Raw genomic sequence first — 20,036 nt, 5'->3', positions numbered from 1 at the left:
GCTTCTGCTTCTGTATTCTCAGAAGACTGGAGCTGCTATCCAAGAAGTCGAGATCCCCGGCTGGAAAGATCAGCTGGAGAAGCCACGCAGGGAGGAGAAAGGCTCAGTCACCCCAGACTCTGCCTCACACCTCCAGGGGACTCCAGCTCCACTGCCATAGGACTATGACTGCAGGGGGACCCAAAGGAGACGTCACAGAACCACACAGCTGACCTCAGTCAACCTGCACAACTGTGAAAGATAATGAAACTAGACTTAAGCCGCTAAATGCTGGAGTGTTTTGCTCTACAGCAATAGATACTAAACTTGCTATGAGAGACATCAGATGAGGCAGTGCTCAATTCTGCCTTCGGGTGGGATTATGTTTTACAGAAGAGGTAAAGCCTATGTGAAGTCCATCTAAAGTGCAGTGATTCTGAAGACCTTCTAGCAGACAGACTGAGAAGTACAAAGGCCTCAGAAGGTAGGCATTAAAGGGGCGCCTGGGAGGCTCAGTCGACTGAGTGTCCGACTCTCGATCTCGGCTCCGTCATGCTCTCACGGTTCATGAGATCGAGCCCTGCACTGAACTCCGAGATGACAGTGTGGAGCCTGCTTGGGATTCTCTTTCTCTCTTTCTCTCCCTCTCTCTGTCTCTCTCTCCTTCCCTCCCTCCCTCTCTCTCTCTCTCTCCCCCTTGTACTTCCCCCTCCCACCCCAAAATAAATGAATAAACATTAAAAAAAGAAAAAAAAGAGGGGCGCCTGGGTGGCTGAGTTGGTTGGGCGTCCAACTTCGGCCTAGGTCATGATCTCACTGCTTGTGGGTTTGAGCCCCGCATCGGGCTCTGTGCTGACGGCTCGGAGCCTGGAGCCTGCTTCAGATTCTGTGTCTCTCTCTCTCTCTTCCCTTCCCCCACTCACTCTCTCTCTGTGTGTCAAAAATAAACATAAAAAAAAAAAAAAAAGAAGGCAGGCATTGAAATAAGAAATGAGAGGCAATTAGAGTCGGGGCACTGAGTAGTGGAAAGAGGAAAGGGAAGATACAGAGACCAAGTCACAAAGGTCTTGTGTGTCCCCTAAGGTGCTGACACTTCATCCTGCAGGCAAAAAGTCAAAGACTCAGGGGAATTACATGAGACTATATGGACACTACAGAGATAACCCTGTTAACAATGTAGAAAGTGAAGACAGCTTAGACTAAAGGCATGGTCTGGTTGAAGCAATGCAGGAAAAAAAAATTAGGAGGAGGAAGTGGAACCCTCAGGAATGGTCCAAAAAGGATGAGAAACAGGTGGGGCAGACTGGAACCAAACCACAGCTTGGAGCCAAGCCCACTGAAGTCACTTCCCAACTGACCCACAGAGTGAGAATATTCATGGGCAGGAATGTTTTTCAAGTCCCCCAACACCCTAGGGTGCGTTATAGCATTACTGTGGCAAAAGCTGACTGATAAAAGAGTGTAATAATAGGAGTGTCTGCTCTGGGAGCCTGGCTGGCTCTGTCGGCAGAGCACATGACTCTCGATCTCGGGGCTGTCAGTTCAAGACCCACTTTGGGTGCAGAGATTACTTAAAAATAAAATCTAAAAAAAATAAAGAGTACCCGCTCAAAGACTGTGGGAATTTAAGTGCACATAAGGTACTCAGCAACAGTAAGTGGCACGGTAAACACTCACTAAATGTCACACTATTCTTATCATTTCCATGTTCACCTGCATGGGTACTAGACATTCATTTGTGAATGTGCGGCTGGAAGTGGGATTCTAAAACCAAGTGGAAGTCTGGCCACATAGCTGGGGGAGTATATTAACGCCAGGAGTTAACAGAAAGGACGAGGGCAGCTGAAGACAGAATCCGGTCACCACTCCGTTTCTGTTCCTTTCTGCCACACAACTCCTTGAGAGAGCTGTTGAGAGCAGCCATCTCCAGTTCCTCACCTTCTATTTTCTCCCCAACCTATTCTGATCCAGCTGCTAAAACCACTCTTGCCAGGGTTATCAACGGCCTCCATTTTGTCAAAACCAATAATCGATTCAATATCCTCATTTCACCCACATCTCAGCAGCATTTAACATGGCTGACCACTCTCTCTTTATCGAAAGGCTTTCTGCAACTTGAGTTTCAAGATATCCCGCTCCTTGCTTTCCAGTCTAACTCCACTGGCAGCGGTCCCTTGGCCTCATTTTACTCTCCCCCCTGCTACGTCTCTCTAGGTTGGAGGCTCCCCGGGCTCATCTTCATACCTGTCTTCACAACCCGCATTCCCTCCCTACGTAACCTCATTTGGTTTCATGGTTTAAAGACCAGTCATTCACTCTTAGCTTTCAGATTTATGTTCACCAAGAAGCTCTTCCCCAAACTCCGGGTTCGTATTTCTGGCTATACTCTTGCCCTCCTTGGATGTCTTAGAAATCTTCCTGGTTCTACCTTCAAAATACAGTTGACCCTTGAGCAACACAGGAATCAGGGGCGTGGCCTCCACTCCCCATTCCCCTCCCTCCCTGTAGTCAAAAACCTCCATATAACTTTTGACTACCCTCAAAACTTTACTAATAGCCTGTTGACCTGAAAACTTACTGATAACATATAAACAATTAACACATACTTAGTATATGCATTATATACTATATTCTTACAATTGAGGAAGCTAGAGAAAAGAAAATATTATCAAGGAAACCGTAAGAGAAGAGAAAATACATTTACAGTACTGTACTTTACTTGTTTAAAAAAAAAAAAAATCTGGGGCACCTGGGTGGCTCAGTCTGTTAAGTGTCTGACTTCGGCTCAGGTCATGATCTCACGGTTGGTGGGTTCAAGCCCCGCATAGGGCTCTGTGCTGAACGCTTACTCAGAGCCTGAAGCCTGCTTTGGATTCTGTGTCTCCTTCTCTCTCTGCCCCTCCTCCGCTTGTGCTCTGTTTCACTCTCTCAAAAATAAATAAACGTAAAAAAAAAAAAAAATCTGTGTACAAGTGGGCCCACGTAGTTTAAACTCATATTGTTCAAAAGTCAATCATGTATCTGCAGCCTGACCACTTCTCCCACCTATCCCACCACCCTGGTATAACCCTCCACCATATGTCTTGCCTGGACTACTGCAAAAGCCTCTTAGTTTAACTCTCTGCTGCCCATTTTACTCCCTCTGCAGTCTAATCCCCGAACAACTGCCAGAATGAGTTTTTAAAAACGTAAATCAGATCACATCACTTCCTACTGAAAACTCTCCAAAGGCTTCCCTCCTAGCACATACCCACGTCCTTCCCTGGCTATACAGCCCTGCACGACCTTGCCCAGCCTATCCTCCTGACCTCATCTTCCACCACTTTCCCCCTTATTCACTCCGTTCAAACAGCACCGGTTGACCTTTGCAGTTCCCGCAACAGGAAAAATCTAGGGCCTTGAACACACTCTGCCTTGCTTAGAATGCTCCTTCCCTCACGGCTTGATCATTTTTCCTCAGCACACTTATCAGTACTTGACATTACATCTTTGTTTCTCCTTACTAGATTATGAAGTACTTGAGGGCAGCGGCTCTTTCTTCTTCACTGCTGCACCCAACATCTAAAACACCAACTGGTGCAGGGAGGCACACAGCATTTCTCAAATGAACAATTGAAGAACATCACTTAAAGGTCAGGCAGATCAAAACAAGTAGTTTCTTATAATGTTAACTGATTCAATTTGTAAACATAATAAAAATAGGCCAAGCTAACCTGTTGTCCCCACTCAGCAAGTACTATGGGACACCTGTTTGTCACACAATAACAAGCAAGGACGGCATCTATGTTTCACAGGTGGCCAATACCTTCCAGTCCAGATATCATTTCACAATAGAACAAGACTGGAATCGGGGCACCTGGGTGGCTCAGTCAGCTAAGCGTCTGACTTCAGCTCAAGTCATGATCTCACGGTTCGCGGGTTCCAGCCCCATGTCGGGCTCCCGTGCTGACAGCTCGGAGCCTGGAAGCTGCTTCAGATTCTATGTCTCCCTCTCTCTCTGACCCTCCCCAGCTCATGCTTTGTCTCTCTCTCTCTCAAAAATGAATAAACATTGAAAAAAAAAAAAAAAGAACAAGACTGGAATCTGAAGGACAAATACCATAACCACACTGAAAAGAGGAAAATTTCAAAGACTTTACAGTTAATTCACTTATTTTCTGTTGATAGGAAAGGACTGACTAACGGCTTCAGTAAAAATACGAGCTAAGCATTTTTCCCTCTACATTCTTATTTACCGATCTCTATTTTTTTAAAGGAAAAAACTCCTCGGCAATATTTTTAGAGCAGGGGCTCTCAGATTTAACTGGTATTAGTATGTCAGAGAGTATTAAAAGGGCTCTCAAGGTCCCACCTCCAAACATTACAATATTTTAGAGAGGAAGGAAGGGATCTCGAATTTCACAAGTACTCAAAGAGATTATAATGAGGTAGACCAACAAATCACTCTAAGATACTTATAAACGAGCTACAACAATCCTCTCATCAGTTCAAACCAAAATCCAAAATGACCCAGATCCTAGGTTTTTAGCTAATTTTTCTCTCTTCATAACTGTAATTTAACTAAATTGCAGAAAACATGAGAAACAAAGGAAAAAAGAAGAAAAAAAAGCATTATCGTTTTACCGGTCCAATACAACTTTGGTTAGCATTTTGTTATGCTTCCTTCCATCCATGTCACTAGGTATATGTTTGTTCTATTACTTTTCAGTTTTATTCACCGTGCGCAGTTTTCAGGGCTATTTATTACACACGTTTCTCGTGTTCATATAACCTAGTCTTCATCAGTACCATGCTCAGTGACATTAATTCCATCCAATGCACCCAACGTTGTTTATCTAACCATTTCCTCCAGCTGACTACTTCCATACTACTATAAATAATCCAGCTGTAAATATTTTTGTACACATTTTTCAGTACTTCAATACTTCAGAGGGGGGGAGGGAATCTGTAGCGCCAAACTGTTTTACCATCTTCGTCACAGAGGGCTTCTCCAATATGTATATATTTTTAATTTATTTTTGAGAGAGGGGGAGACTCAGAATCCGAAGCAGGTTCCAGCCTCTGAGCTCCCAGCATGGAGCCCTACGCGGGGCTCGAACTCACAAATGTGAGAACATGACCTGAGCTGAAGTCAGACGCTTAACAGATTGGGCCACCCAGGCGCCCCTAATATTATCTTTAAAATACTAGGAATTTAGTATTCGCTCCGCGTTTAATTTTCACTTCTTTAATTACTGAGGTTAAACATTCTTTGTCAATTAGTTGTTATCTTTTCTTTACCTAAGTTATCTATCCTGCCCTTTACCATTTGTTTATGGGATCTTGCTATTTCTTTTCTACTCGTTTTAACTTTGTACTCAGTTTCCTACTGATCTTCCCGGTTGAGCTGTGAGCCTTTTGTGGGCTATTTATCCGTTCACTGACCTCTTTTTTTTTTTTTTTTTTTGCCTCAGTACCACCCAAGACTCTGCTCCTTTCCGAAGAACCCACTGTGGTCAGGCAGCTAAAACCATCTCCATATAATAAAATACACATGGTCTTCCCTAGGAGTTTGCTGTTACCTCCGCCAGTCACTGGACTTTTCTGGGCCCCGGTCCCATTTGTAAAAGTGTGGAAAACAACACCTCCTTAACTGGACTTCTGCGAATAAAGGCTATTAACGTCAAACGATAACGTTATCCAATATTAACGTTATCCAATATTAACATCCAAAATTAACCAGAAGTCGATGTATTATCGACTGAAACAGGCAAAAAAGGAAACTCTAACACCCGCGGCTGGATTTGGTTTTTAAGCAAATGTGACGTTGTCTGCAGAAACGCCGAGCCAGGTAAAGCCACACCTACTTGTTTTTGGCATTCCCTTTCCTGGGTCCCGACAACTAATAAACACGCAAACGAAAAAGGAGTCAGAATTTAAAACAAACCAACCAACAGGGGGAAAAAAAAAAAAAAAGCCGTCGGTCCGCCAAGTCTTCTCACCTCTTCCCCTCTCCCCCAACAACAAAAAAAACCCTAAAACTTTGCAAACGGGCCATCAAGACAACCTGGTCCACACCCGTTCCACGCCCGTTCTCTAGTCCCGAAGGTCGGGTGACAATGCCGGACTGGAAAGGAAAAGCGCTCGCTGAGCGGACGCAGACTGAGACCGTGACCCCGACGACCGGCGGTCGGCCGTGCGGCCGGCAGAGGGGGACCCGCCGCGCGTCCCTGACCGGGGAGGAAACTGAGGCCGCGGGGGAGGCTCGCGCGCAGGGGCAGGCCGGGCGCCCGCCGCTCACCTCAGCAGCGCCAGGAAGGCGGCGGGCTCCACGTCGGGCAGCTCGATCTCGGCCGACGTGGTGGCCATGCCGCCGTTGAACATGGCGTCGAAGACGGCGCTGCCGGCCGCCAGCACGAAGCGGTGCGCGGGGATGCGCTGCGGGCCCCCGGCGGCCGCGCCGCCGCGGCCCTTGCCCAGCACGAAGCGCACATCGCTCAGCAGCTCCGAGTTGAAGAGGAAGGCGAAGCGCTCCTTCAGCGACGCCTTAGTCGCCTGCCAGTTGTACAGTGGCTCCCGCTGCAGGGGGAGCAGGGGCCCCAGAGAGGACGGCGGCGGCGGCGGAGGAGGCGGAGGCCCCGCGGCGCCCGGCTCCGCCTCGGCTCCAGAGACCTGCTCGCCCGCAGCGGCCGGCCCGAGAGAGGCCATCCTCCAGCGGCGCGGCTCCTCGGGCTAGGCAGAGAGCTCCCGCCGCCCAGCCGCCATCGCCGAGGCCGCCCCAGGAGGCCGGCACCGCCTCGGTGCCTTCCGGGAAAGGCGCTTCCGGCGTCCGGGCGCCTCCCCGGCCCCGCCCCCGCCCTCGCCCCGCTCCGCCCCGCCCCGCCCCGCCCGCAGCGGCCCGGAGCGCGTGCCCGCCACGCGGGGATGCGGGGGCGCGCACGGCCGCCCGAGCGGGGCCGCGCGGATCCGCGCACCGCGCGGCTGGAGGGTCACCCTGCTCACCTTGTGCGAGCCCCGCGCTTGCAAGCCCCGCGCCTCCTCCGGCCCGCGGCCCGTCCTTCTCTCGGACCCCTCCTCACCAGCCGCGGCGCTTCCCACGTGTACTAGGGGCAGGTCCCTAGGCTGTCCCTCCTGGAGTTTCCTGCCTGCGTGGTGGGGGACGGGGGCAAGGCCCGGGACAAGGCCCAGGGAGCACGTTGGAGGGGACGACAGGATTCCCCTGGGCTCCCTTTTCCCCATGAGTGTCCTAGTCACCACTCCGGAGGGGAGCGGAGCTTTCGACCCCTTCTGTGTCCAGCAGCCCACATGCGTCCTGTCTTCTGTCTCTGTTTTTTTCCAGTATCACTGTGGACTCATGGAATTCTTTTTGAATATGTTACAATCCGTTGCTAAAAATTAACAATATTTTAAATCTCCAGGGGTGCCTGGGTGGCTCAGTTGGTTAAGCCTCTGACTCTTGGTTGGGGGTCAGGTAATAATCTCACTATTCATAGGATCAAGCCCTAAGTAGGACTTCACGTCGGGGGCGGGGGGGGGGGCTGCTTGGGATTCTCTCTCCCTCTGTCTGTCTCTCTCTCTGCCCCTTCCCCCCAAAATAAAGAAATAAACCTAAAAAAAAATAGATCTCAAAAAAAAAAAAAAACTCTCAAATGTATCAGAGCAAAACTAATAGAGACATTATCTGGTACCGAGCAATGATCATAATTTAATAGAAAATATGAGGACGCTGCATATCAAGACTTATGGAACGCAATCAAACCTGAGTTCAAGGCTACAGTAGAGCCAAAAACACTCCCTTTGCCAAACTGGAAATGATAAATTAAGTGAAGCAGGGGGCTCTGGGAAGGTGGCAGAGAAGGAAGCAGGAATCTGTCTCCCCTCCTAGACAGCAGCAGCTGGCAGGATCTGTCTGGTGTGGCTATTTTGGAGCTCTGGAGCCTGCTGAAGGTAACGCCTAGGGGAAGACTTGGACAAGAAAACTTGCTGTTAATCTCCACCAATGTCAGCTCTTTGCACAGAAGGAGCTACCATCCCTCATCCTCAGCCACATGGAAGGCAGATGTACACATGTTCATGGAGCATGTGGGCACCACGGTGGGCAAAAGGAAACTGTCCTCCAACTATCTGGGCCCTAGGCGCTGATTCCTGCTAGTAGCCAGTGTCCAAAGAGGCAGGTGGCATTGTTGTTGCACTTACCCCTTTGCTGCAAGCATCTCCACCCTCCAGCTGAAATGACTTCCCAGGTATTTAAAGGGCCAGCACCCAATTCACCCTCCATTTTTTTTTTTTTTTTTTTTTTTTACCTTTTCCCTTTTGGCAGCCAGACATTAGAGACTAGTACAATTGAAACAAAAACAAACAAACAAAAGTGTGTAATGGGGCAAATTAGAAAATGACCATCCATACCCAAGGAAAGGCTGAGAGATGACCTGGGAAGACATTAAGTTTACACCCCAGGCTGATCCTGGCACAGAGACAATAATCCTACAGCAACCAAAAAACAAAACAACAAAAAACAGCAAACGCTGGGGAAGCGGGAGAATCTGATTTCCAGAGTTATCACATTACTAGATTCAAATATCCAAGTGTTCAACAAAAAGTCACAAGGCATACAAAGAAATAGGAAAGTATGGTCCATTCAAAGGGAAAAAATAAACAGAAACAGTCCTTGAAAAAGACCTAATGGCAGATATACTAGATGAACTTTAAAACAACTGCCTTAACGTTGTTCAGGGAACTTAAGGAAGATGTGGAAGAGACCAAGAAAACTATGTGTGAACATAGTTGGACATGTAAATAGATAGAAACACAATGGACATGTAAATAAAGAGATAGAAAACCTAAAAAGAAAGAAAGAAACAAACAAAATTCTGGAGGTGAAAAAAGTATAACCATCAAAGTGAAACATGCACTAGAGGGATTCAAAGGCAGAATTGAGCAGACAGAAGAAAGAGTCTGCAAACTTGAAGATCAGACCATAGAAATTATTGAGGCAGAGAACAGAAAGAAGAAACTTAGAGGAAAAACAAACAGAGCCTAAGGGAGCTACTGGACATCATAAAATAGATCAACCTACACATCATGGGGGGCCTGGAAGACAAGAGGCCAGGGAGAGAGAGAAAGGGGCAGAGAGAATATTTGAAGAAATAATAGTTGAAAACTTAACAAAGCAAAAACTGATGGGATTGAAGGGAGAAATAGATCTACAAATAACAGGTGAAGATTTATTGAAGATCCCACTCACAATAATGGATAGAACAACCAGACAGAAGATAAATAAGGAACTAGAAGGCTTCATACAACAAACCGTCACATTCTTGGCACACATTCTTGCCAAGGGCACATGGGACATTTTCCAGGATAGACCATATGTTAGAACACAGATTAAGTGCCAGTAGATTTAAATAGATGGCATACAAAAGATCTTCATGGGCCACAAAGGGATGAAATTAGGAATCATTAACAAAAGGAGAACTGAAGGGGTGCCTGGGTGGCTCAGTTGGTTAAGCATCTGACTCTTGATCTCAGCTCAGGTCTCCATCTCAGGGTCATGAGTTCAAGGCCCACATTGGGCTTCACGCTGGGTACGGAGCCTACAAAAAAAAAAAAAAAAAGGAGGGGCGCCTGGGTGGCTCAGTCAGTTGAGTGACCGACTTCGGCTCAGGTCATGATCTCGTGGTTTGTGAGTTCGAGCCCCGCGTCGGGCTCTGTGCTGACAGCTCAGAGCCTGGAGCCTGGTTCTGATTCTGTGTCTCCCTCGCTCTCTGCCCCTCCCCCACTCATGTTCTGTCTCTCTCTGTCTCAGAAATAAACATTAAAAAAAAAAAAGGAAAACTGGAAAATTCACAAAACTGTGGAAATTAAACAACACCCTTTTAAACAACCAATGGGTCAAAGAAGAAATCACCAGGGAAATTAGAAAATACTCACAGACAAATGAAAATGGAAACACAACACCAAAACTTATGGAACCCAGTAAAAACAGTGCTAAGGGGAAAATTTAAATGTTTACATTAAAAAAACATGACAGATCCCAAATCAACAACCTAACTTTACAACTTAAGGAACTAGAAGAGGAAGAACAAACCCTAAAGCTAGCAGAAGGAAGGAAGTACTAAATGTTAGAGCACTGATAAATGAAATAGAGAACAAGAAAACAGTACAGAAAACCAGTAAAACCAAAGGTTGGCTCTTTGAAAGATCAACAAAATTGATAAACCTTTAGCTAGATGGACTGGAGACAGAGAGAGAGAGAGAGACAGAGACAGAGACAGAGACAGAGACAGAGAGAAGACTCAAATTACTAAAATCAGAAAGGAAAGAATGTTACTACATATGTTACAGAAATAAAAAAAGGGTTATAAGAGAGAACTATGAGCAATTGTGTGCCCCCGAAATTGGATTACCTAGAGGAAATGTTCCTAGAAATAGAGAACAAAAACCTTTTTTCAGTACTTGCTAAAGTGGTCAGGAAGACTTTATTCAAGACTGTTGCAGTAGGGGAGAATAATCAGGCTCCACTCTGAGGGTGGCAATAATATCTGGGGATTTGCAGCCAACCAGCAAAGTTGGGGATGGGGGTGTGGGTTTCAGTGGATGGAAAATTACCAAGAGGAGGCATCAAGGGTAGGGGCATTCTTGCTAAACGAATTCAGAATTCTTGCTGAAGGCAAGTCAAGATGATCAGATATCAAGGGTGGGGAATAAGGAACCTGATTGGATACAGAGAATAACCAGATAAAGGGTGAGGGTATTCTCACTAAACTAACTTAGTGGGATTCTTGCTAAGACTGAGTTAGGCAGACCAAAGATAGGCCTGGGGCCAAGGTTGAGGTCCACTTGAGAAAAAAGACCCAGAAGAAAGCTCTGGCTAAAGTTTGGTCAGATGCAGTCTCTGTCAGTGGCAAAGAATAAATAATACAGACAAGACGTGAGGGACTGGGGTCCTTAAGGGAAGAACTGACCTTTACTTCTGCTTTTTCCCTGAGGACATTTTCTGATCCCTCGCTTGTTTCTCAATCAGTAACAACTCAGTTGACAGAGTTTGAAACTGCCGAAGGAGTTGGGGCAAAGTCCTGGAAAGAAGGGAACTACCGAGAAGTGAAACCCCCAAATCTTCCTACAAGTTCACTTCATGCTCTTGGATAGCTTCTTCCTTTTTTTTTTTTTTTTAATGTTTATTTATTTTTGTGAGAGAAGGAAAGAGAAATGGATAGAGGGTCTGAAGCAGGGCTCTGCACTGACAGCAGAGAGCCTGATGCGGGGCTGGGACTCACAAACCATGAGATCATGATCTGAGCCCAAGTCAGATGCTTAACCGACTGAGCCGCCGAGGTGTCCCACCTTGAATAGCTTCTAAGTGGCACATGTACAAAGAGAAACAATAGCAGTGGGAGGCTAAGAGCTAACTGGAGACGTCACCCCAGCTGCACAATGCCGGGGAGACCAAGCTTGTAGTTCACGCCCACCAAGGTGGAGGAGCCCTCGTACAGTAAACACGAGGGACTTTTGGTTCAGATCCCAAAGGGATGTGCCCTAGAAGTAAGGGTTACAAACCAGTAGTAAGAGAAAAATTAATTGGCTAAAACCAATCTTTGAGAGATTTAAGGTGCTCTATATAAGCCACCACAAGGAGACTAAATCATATTAATCAAGATATACCATCCAGAGACTCAACACTTTTTTCTTCTACAATGTTGTCAGGAAAACTTAAAATCATGAGGCATGCTAAAAAGGAGAGAGAGACCAAGAAGGACAGAGAATAGACGACAGAACAGATCTATGGATGGTTCTGTTACTGGATTTATCAGACAAGGACTTTAAAATATCTATGATTCATACGATGAAGAAAATAAAAGAAAGATGGAGAATTTCCCCAGAGAATTAGAATCCATGAAAAGGGGTCAAATGGAGGCTCTCGATCTGGAAAAATGCTATGACAAATGAATACCTAAATAATTTGTGTTTAATAGCAAATTAGACGGAGCAGAGTAGATGATTAGGACAACTAGGACACAAGTCAGTAGGCATCCAAACTGTAACACAGTTAGGAAAAAGGACAGAAAATATGGAAAAGAACAGATGTCTGTTAATCACACGAGGAAGGACTAACAGATGTATAAGGTAGTACCAGAAGGGGAACAGAGAATGAGGTGGAACAGTATTTGAGTAAACCCCAGCTGATACTTCCCAGAGCAAGCGTCCCGAGAAAACCGGGTAAAGCTGCATAACTTTTTGGGGCATCGCCTAGAAGTCATGCAAGGTCATATCCACCGCGTTTCATTAGTTATAACTAAGTCACTAAGGCCTGTCTGGATTTGAGGGGAGGACGATACCCTACCTCTTAATAGAGGAGTATCAAAGAATTGGTAGACATGTTTTAAAACCCCACACTACTGGGGCACCTGGGTGGCGCAGTCGGTTAAGCGTCCGACTTCAGCCGGGTCACGATCTCGCGGTCCGTGAGTTCGAGCCCCGCGTCGGGCTCTGGGCTGATGGCTCGGAGCCTGGAGCCTGCTTCCGATTCTGTGTCTCCCTCTCTCTCTGCCCCTCCCCTGTTCATGCTCTGTCTCTCTCTGTCCCAAAAATAAATTAAAAAAAAAAAAACGTTGAAAAAAAAATTAAAAAAAAAAAAAACCCCACACTACTAAAGCTCCAGCCATTAAACTCCTGGGTTATATATCCAACAAAACCCGAGGCTTATGCCCACCAAAAGAAAGTATGTGAATGTGCATAGCAGCTTTACTCATGATAAATGGCCAAACGGGGGCACCTGGGTGGCTCGGTCGCTTAAACATCAGACTCTTGATTTTGGCTCAGGTCATGGTTATGAGCTGGAGCCCTGACAGTGCAGAGCCTGCATGGGATTCTCTCTCTCTGCCCCTCCCCCACCTGTGCTTCTCTCTCTCTCTCTCTCTCTCTCTCTCTCAAAATAAGTAAATAAAAAACTTTAAAAATATACAGTATATATAAAATAATAAAAAAATAAATGGCCAAATGATTACCAATAGTAGAAGGGATAAATGGTGGTATATTCGTATAATGGATAAAAAGAATAAACCCCACTCCTGAAACAACCTGAATTAATTTCATAAACCTATTGAGCTAAAGAGGCTCAATACATAAAACAAAAACACATCACATTTCCATTTATATGAAGCTTCACAATAGGCAAAAGTTGTATGTGTTGCTGGAGGTCAAAGGAGCAATTACCTTTTGCTGGTTGGGGTGGTTGACTGGAAGGGTGCCTGAGGGAAACTTCTGGGCTAACAGAAATTTTCTTTATCTAGAGGTGGTGATAGTTACATGGGTGTTGCTCATGGATAGTTACACAGTAATATACAGTGTAAGAAACCAGCTCCAAACCCAGCGGCTTGAACAATTACTTGTTTTTCTCATGAATCTGGAATGTGGGCAGGACTTGGCAGGAAATGGTCATGTCTGCTCCTCCCAGAATCATCTGGGGTGGCTTGACTAGGGCTAGAGGATCTCTTTCCAAGAAGGCTCACTCACGTGGCTGGCAAGTTGATGCTGGCTGTTGGCTGGGAGCTCGTTGGACTTGAGGGCCCAGAACCTTGTTTTCTTTCCACGTGAGCCTCTCCATGTGATTGGGCTTCCTCACAGCATGGTGGCTCCAAGGGCACATGGTGGCCTGAGAGAGAGAGAGAGAGGGAGAGAGAGAAAATCGCAAGCAGACTCCGTGCTGTCAGCACAGAACCCAACGTGGGGCTCGATCTAACTGTGAGACCATGACCTGAGCTGAAATCAAGTCAGATGCTTCATTGACTGAGCCACCAAGGAGCCCCTGTTGCCATCTATTTTTAATCTTGTTTCCTCCACTCCCCATATACTTCTAGGGATGCGTCCCAGAGGATCCAATTTCTATTGTAACAGCCCCATGTTGCGTATAGAGATTACTTAAAAATAAAATCTTAAAAAAGAAAAAGAGTCTGGCCCTGTACTCTTGTGTCGTGATGCTGGGTAGGTTGGCACAATAGGGCAGGGGGAGTATTCCTGGAAGCTATTTCTACAGTGGGCATCGAGCAAAATTGACTGGTAACTATATGAGGAAATCCTTCTAAACCTAACTGAATGTATCCCTGACTCAGCTTCTCCTTAATGCCAGAGGCCACTCCAGTGCCCCCCAGTGACATGAGGGGATTGTGATGCAAGATTCATCAGGAACAGCAGTCTTAACCAATTGTGATTGCAATACCTTATTCTCCAAATTTTACAAAAATATAACACTGTGTGAATAGCTTGCTAAGAGCTCCTCCCAGGATCTTGGAGGAGGTTTGTGCTATGGAAGGGGTCCTGAAGCTCAAGCTTCATTAGTTTCAGGATTAAATCTGCCTCTGCATAGACTTGATGTGACCTTTAACTGAATTAATATATGGAAAGCATCTGGAACAGCCTGACGAGGAAGTAAGTGCTCACTATATATTATCTATTGCATACTACTGATATAGAAATAAACAGATAAATACAGAAGGCTCCAGAAGCAGGCTCCAGGCTCTGAGCTGTCAGCATAAGTGGATACTTAGCCAACTGAGCTACCCAGGCGCCCCTAAAGCATAATATTCCTAAAAGTAAAAAGACGTGGGGCACCTGGGTGGCTCAGTCGGTTGAGCGTCCTACTTCAGCTCAGGTCACGATCTCGCAGTTTGTGGGTTCAGACACTGCATCTGGTTCTCTGCTGTCAGCATGGGGCCCGCTTCAGAGCCTCTGTCCCCCCTCTCTGTGCCTCTCCCCCACTATCTCTCTCAAAAATAAATAAAGCATTTTTTAAGTTAAAAAAACCTAAAAAGACAAAGTAGGAAGAATTTATAATTTATGATTTTATGAAAAGGGAAGTATCCTTTACATATAAAGAGCCCTTACGGATCAAGAAGACAAATAACCACCCATCTCTTTTTTTAATGGACAAAGGACATGAATGGGGAATGCATAGAAATAGAATCTTTCTTTTCTTTCTTTCTTTTTTTTTTGAAGTACAGCCTTTCTAAAGAATAATTTAGAAATGGGTTTCCACAGTTTAAAAATCTATGTGTCTTTTGTGCCAGCAATTCTACCTATGGTAATGTATCCGGAGGAAATAAGAGCTGGGTACAAAATTAAAAAACAACAACAACAAGGATATCAAAACATTATACTTTTTAAAAATGAAAGCAACCTAGACAATGATTGGTTAGGCAAATTATTGAACAATCAACCATATAATGGGGCAATAAATGCCTGTTGAAGAGTGTTTACTGATATGAGAAGACGTTCTTGGCCCATTATGCTGAGTGGAAAAGCAGGAACAAGGCCTGGAGCATCCCATTTTGTGCTATGGGCTCACGGGACACCATCTTGTTTAAATGCCTATATTATATACATAAAAGACCATAAGTTTATAACCACTGCTATAAATGCAGTATATCACAGTGTGATGAGATTCTGAGTGATTTCTCCTTTTTTTTTTTTTTTTTTTGACAGTAAGGAAGGTTTTTTGTTTTGTTTTGTTTTAATTTTTTTTTCAACGTTTTTTTATTTATTTTTGGGACAGAGAGAGACAGAGCATGAACGGGGGAGGGGCAGAGAGAGAGGGAGACACAGAATCGGAAACAGGCTCCAGGCTCCGAGCCATCAGCCCAGAGCCTGACGCGGGGCTCGAACTCACGGACCGCGAGATCGTGACCTGAGCTGAAGTCGGACGCTTAACCGACTGCACCACCGAGGCGCCCCTGTTTTGTTTTGTTTTTTAAGTAAAAATATTGTGAGATTTGACTGCATATGATTTTTTAGTTAACTAGCCGGTAAGCTATCGCAAGGACAGTAGCATGCCCACGGCCATAAGATACAATTTCTTTCTTTGACCTTCTCTCAACTGTTAGGTATCACTTCTCATTTGACTAAGTGCAACTTAATTCAGTTCAACACGCACTGCATGCCCCAGGTGCAAGGCACTAGACCTGAGGTTACACGGATGACTAGAGCATATTACTTGCCCCAAAGACTCTGATAATTTAGTGGGAGGGGGAACCCCGCTGGGACCTGCTCAACTGGAAATAAAACTTCTTTTTTGGATTAAAAAAAAAAAAGGCAGCAGCAAAGGCAATTTGCCATGCCCCAGACTAAATTCAGCTTTTTGCTTATGGAGCTCTTTTTCCTTTGCTTGTCACTGTTTTCTGGAATTCAGCCTAGCAAAGTAATATATGTCACCATGTGTGCTGGTCTATAATTAGAACAAATGCGAGGACTTATGAGAAGAAGACCTATTGGCAAAAAGCGTTTAGTAAAGCTCTAGAAAGGCAGGCAAGGGAAAGAAGGAGGAAGAGATCTATTTTGGAAGTTAATTGAATGCCAAAGGAAGAGAAGACATTTAAAAAATATAAAAGGCAATTATATGTCCTTAGGATTTTTATATTCCAGGAGAGCATGAAAATGTAGCTGCTATTGGATTACCCTCTGATGAGCATTGTAGGTATAAATAGAAGCTAAGGTCAAGAGGCTAAAGGCAGAAAAAGACTCACGTGTCCAGCAGGGCCTGATAAGCATGTGAAATAATACCCTCAGCTCATAAGGCTGCACCTGTGCCCGTGACCTGGGCTTGAGCTCCAGGGAAGGAGGGGAGGGTAAAAATCAGAAGGACCCAAGGTTGCCCTTCTTATAAATCTTTTTATTTTGTTTTAGAGAGAGTGTGTGTGAGCAGGGGAGGGGCAGGGAGGGAGAGAAAGAGAGAGAGAGAGAGAGAGAGAGAGAGAGAGAGAGAGAGAGAGAGAGAAAATCCCAAGCAGGATCCCCACCCAACATGGACCCCGACGTGGGGCTCAGTCTCACAACCGTGAGATCATGACCAGAGCCAAAATCAAGAATCGAAGGCTTCACCGACTGAGCCACAGGCGCCCCAGCCCTTCGCATAAATGTTAAACCAGTCCGAGCCGTCACCAAACCTCACTGTAGCACGAACACACAGTGGAGAATCAGTTCTAAGACGACAGTAATCTTCTCCCCACGCTTTACCTTTTTCTAGTCGAGCATCAACACGTTTCAGAAACGTGTGGTTGGCCTGAGCCCCGAACACCTACCCGAGGCTGCCCTCCCTTTTCAGGATCCATGGTTCCTGAGGGGACTCGGCTTCCCCAAGAAGACTTTCCTGGCGTGCCCCCAGGAATGAAGAGGCAGACAGGCAGAGGGTCACCCCTAGGCGGGAGCTGCTGGCTTCTCTACCACCTTTCACACCCTGGCCCCTCACCACGCTGACCTCCCCCCTCCCAGGTTTCCCACGTCCCGTTTCCCCCCACGGACAGAACAGGGACGTTCAGCTTTCGTCCTTCCCCACTGTCCTGTCAGCTTTCGTGGATTGACTGTCTTCTTCTGGACATCTGACCCCCATCCCTACATGTCCGGCCTTTCTTCAAGAAGAGGAGAGACAGGAGTCTGGTCTCCGAGTCTTTCTTCTGGATTTCAACGAGAATTGAACGACTACTACACATTTTTAGTCTGGGACCCACCTGGGAGAGAGGAGACTTGTCTACCCATCCCCGACAGGTGCCTGGCACCAAGGTACTGGACTCGTGGGTGAGAACAGGAGAGAGTGCCTGCCCTTTACCTTTTGGATCTATCCTACCTCGTAGGTCCCCTCAGGCAGTAACACTCCTTTGATCCAGCTTCCTGGGTGATGACCAGGGAAAAGTGAGGTTGTAACTTCAAAGAGCCTTGGTTTCTTAACTCAGACACAGGTCATATTGGCCGGACCCAAGACACATGGCCCATCTTTATCGCTTCCCCACCCTTTTTCTTACGAACCCCAGACCCTACGAAACTCTCGTGGACTCCCTGAATTCTTCGTCTTATGTCAAAACTTCACTTCCTTCGTCTGACCCCGTTGGAGCATGCCATTATCCTGGGCCAGTAGAACAGAACCTAATGTTAGGTTTTTAATTGACTCATGTACAGGGGCTTGCTAAATAAAGAGGAGTGCACAGGGAAAGCTAGATTTGTTAATCAAGTAGAAATCAAAGTCCAGGCACTCTGAGGACTCTTTATTTAGATGCTGCCACAATAGTTCTCATGATGACTTCAAATATCTATTATGAACTAAATTTTTATAACTTTTTTTTTTTTTTAAACACTGGCCTATTGTTCTTAGATATGTGTCGTCTTTTACCTCTTTTACACAGGTGGACCTCACAGGACACAAAATACTTTCCATTTCTAAATGCGAAAGGCCCCCTCCCAAAAAATCTGAGAGCAAAAAAACATACAAGAGCATACTGGAACAGACAAAAATGTCACAAAAAGGAAATAAAAAGCATTTCACCCACCAAAGAAAAATTAGTAAATTGGATTATATTAAAATTAAGAACTTCTGGGGGCGCCTGGGTGGCTTAGTCGGTTGAGCGTCCGACTTCGGCTCAGGTCACGATCTCACGGTCCGTGAGTTCGAGCCCCGCGTCGGGCTCTGTGCTCACCGCTCAGAGCCTGGAGCCTGCTTCCGATTCTGTGTCTTCCTCTCTCTCTGCCCCTCCCCTGTTCATGCTCTGTCTCTCTCTGTCTCAAAAATAAATAAACGTTAAAAAAAATTAAAAAAATATTAAGAACTTCTGGGGGGCACCTAGGTGGCTCAATTGGTTAAGTGTCCGACTTCGGCTCAGGTCATGATCTCGCAGTCCGTGGGTTCGAGCCCCACGTCGGGCTCTGCACTGACAGCTTGGAGCCTGAAGCCTGCTTCGGATTCTGTGTGTGTGTCTCTCTCTCTCTGCCCCTCCCCCGCTCATGCTCTGTCTCTCTCTGTCTCAGAAATAAATAAACATTAAAAAAAATCTAAAAAAATAAATAAACATGAAAAAATAAATAAAATGAAATTAAGAACCTCTGTTTATCAAAAGATGCCAAGAAAGAGAATGAAAAGGGGAGCCAAGGTTTAGGAAAAGATATTTGCAGTACGTACATCTGACAAGCATCCTAAGCGTGTACGTGGAGAAGAGAAAGGAAGCTAACTGCATAGAAAGTGGGCAAGAGGTTTGGATGGGTACTTCATTGATGAGGCTATGTAAAAGGTCAAAAACACACGAAAAGCTTTTCCACATCACCATGATCACGGAAATGTAAACTAAAACTACAGTAAGATACCGCGACACCAGGACCACAATGGCTACCAATTAAGTGACTGATGACAAGTGTTGACAATCAGAATGCTCCTACTGTCCTGATGGGAATTGCCATCAGTTTGGATTTTTTAAATGTTTGTTTATTTTTGAGAGAGAGAGAGAGAGAGAGAGACAAAGTGAGAGCGGAGGAGGGGCAGAGAGAGAGGGAGACACAGAATCCGAAGCAGGCTCCAGGCTCGGAGCTGTCCGCACAGAGCCCGACGCGGGGCTCGAACTCACAAGCCACGACATCATGTCTTGAGCCATAGTCCGACACTCAACTGACTGAGTCAGCCAGGCGCCCCTAGATGCAACCATTTAGGAAAACAATCTGGCATTATTTCCCAAAGATGAAAAGACCTATAATCTATGACCTAGACATTCGACTCCTACGGGTAACCCCGACAGAAATATGTACACACGCGTTCACTAAAAGCCATGCCCGAGAATTTTCACAGGAGCGCTTTTTGTAGTAAATAAAAATATAGGCTGTGCAAGTGTTCCTCGTCAGTAGAACAGAGATATAAATCGTGGCACGTTCACACGATGAAAATCTACATCCAATGAATCAATACATGTAATGGTATGGATGAATTGCACAAACATAACACTGAGTAAAAGGAGCCAGACCCCAAAGAGAATGTGATGTATAATCCTACATATGTAAAGAGCAGAACCAAAAAAAAAAAAAAAATCTTTCGTGTGAGAAGCCAAGTGATGGAAATGGCATGAGGTGGGCTTCTGGTGCTGTTGGTGTTCCATTTCCAGACCTGGGTGTTACTAAAGGGGTATAGACTCACTTTTGAAAATTCACTGAATGGTATACCCTTAAGATTTGTGCAGGTTTCAGTGAAGACTAGACCTCAGAAGAGTTTTCCAAAACATGTTGGAGATTTTTTCTCCAAATTCTTGTATTTCTTTTGGATTTCTTTAGTCAAGAAGTTT

At 45.6% G+C, this 20,036-nt stretch overlaps 1 protein-coding gene across 1 annotated transcript in view; it reads right to left on the bottom strand.

Moving 5' to 3' along the window:
- Positions 1-6,734, bottom strand: part of BTBD1 (BTB domain containing 1) — a 41,974-nt gene extending 35,240 nt beyond the window's left edge. Inside the window, exon 1 of the mRNA XM_030317272.1 lies at positions 6,260-6,734. Within this exon, the coding sequence (XP_030173132.1) occupies positions 6,260-6,666 (407 nt within the window). The 5' untranslated portion in view covers positions 6,667-6,734. The remainder of the gene's footprint in view (positions 1-6,259) is intronic.
- Positions 6,735-20,036: the final 13,302 nt, after the last annotated feature.

The sequence above is a fragment of the Lynx canadensis genome, chromosome B3 (assembly GCF_007474595.2).
Source record: "Lynx canadensis isolate LIC74 chromosome B3, mLynCan4.pri.v2, whole genome shotgun sequence".
Taxonomy (NCBI): Eukaryota; Metazoa; Chordata; class Mammalia; order Carnivora; family Felidae; genus Lynx; species Lynx canadensis.
Note: the sequence above shows the minus strand (reverse complement) of the source record. Positions and strands in the feature narration are given on the sequence as shown.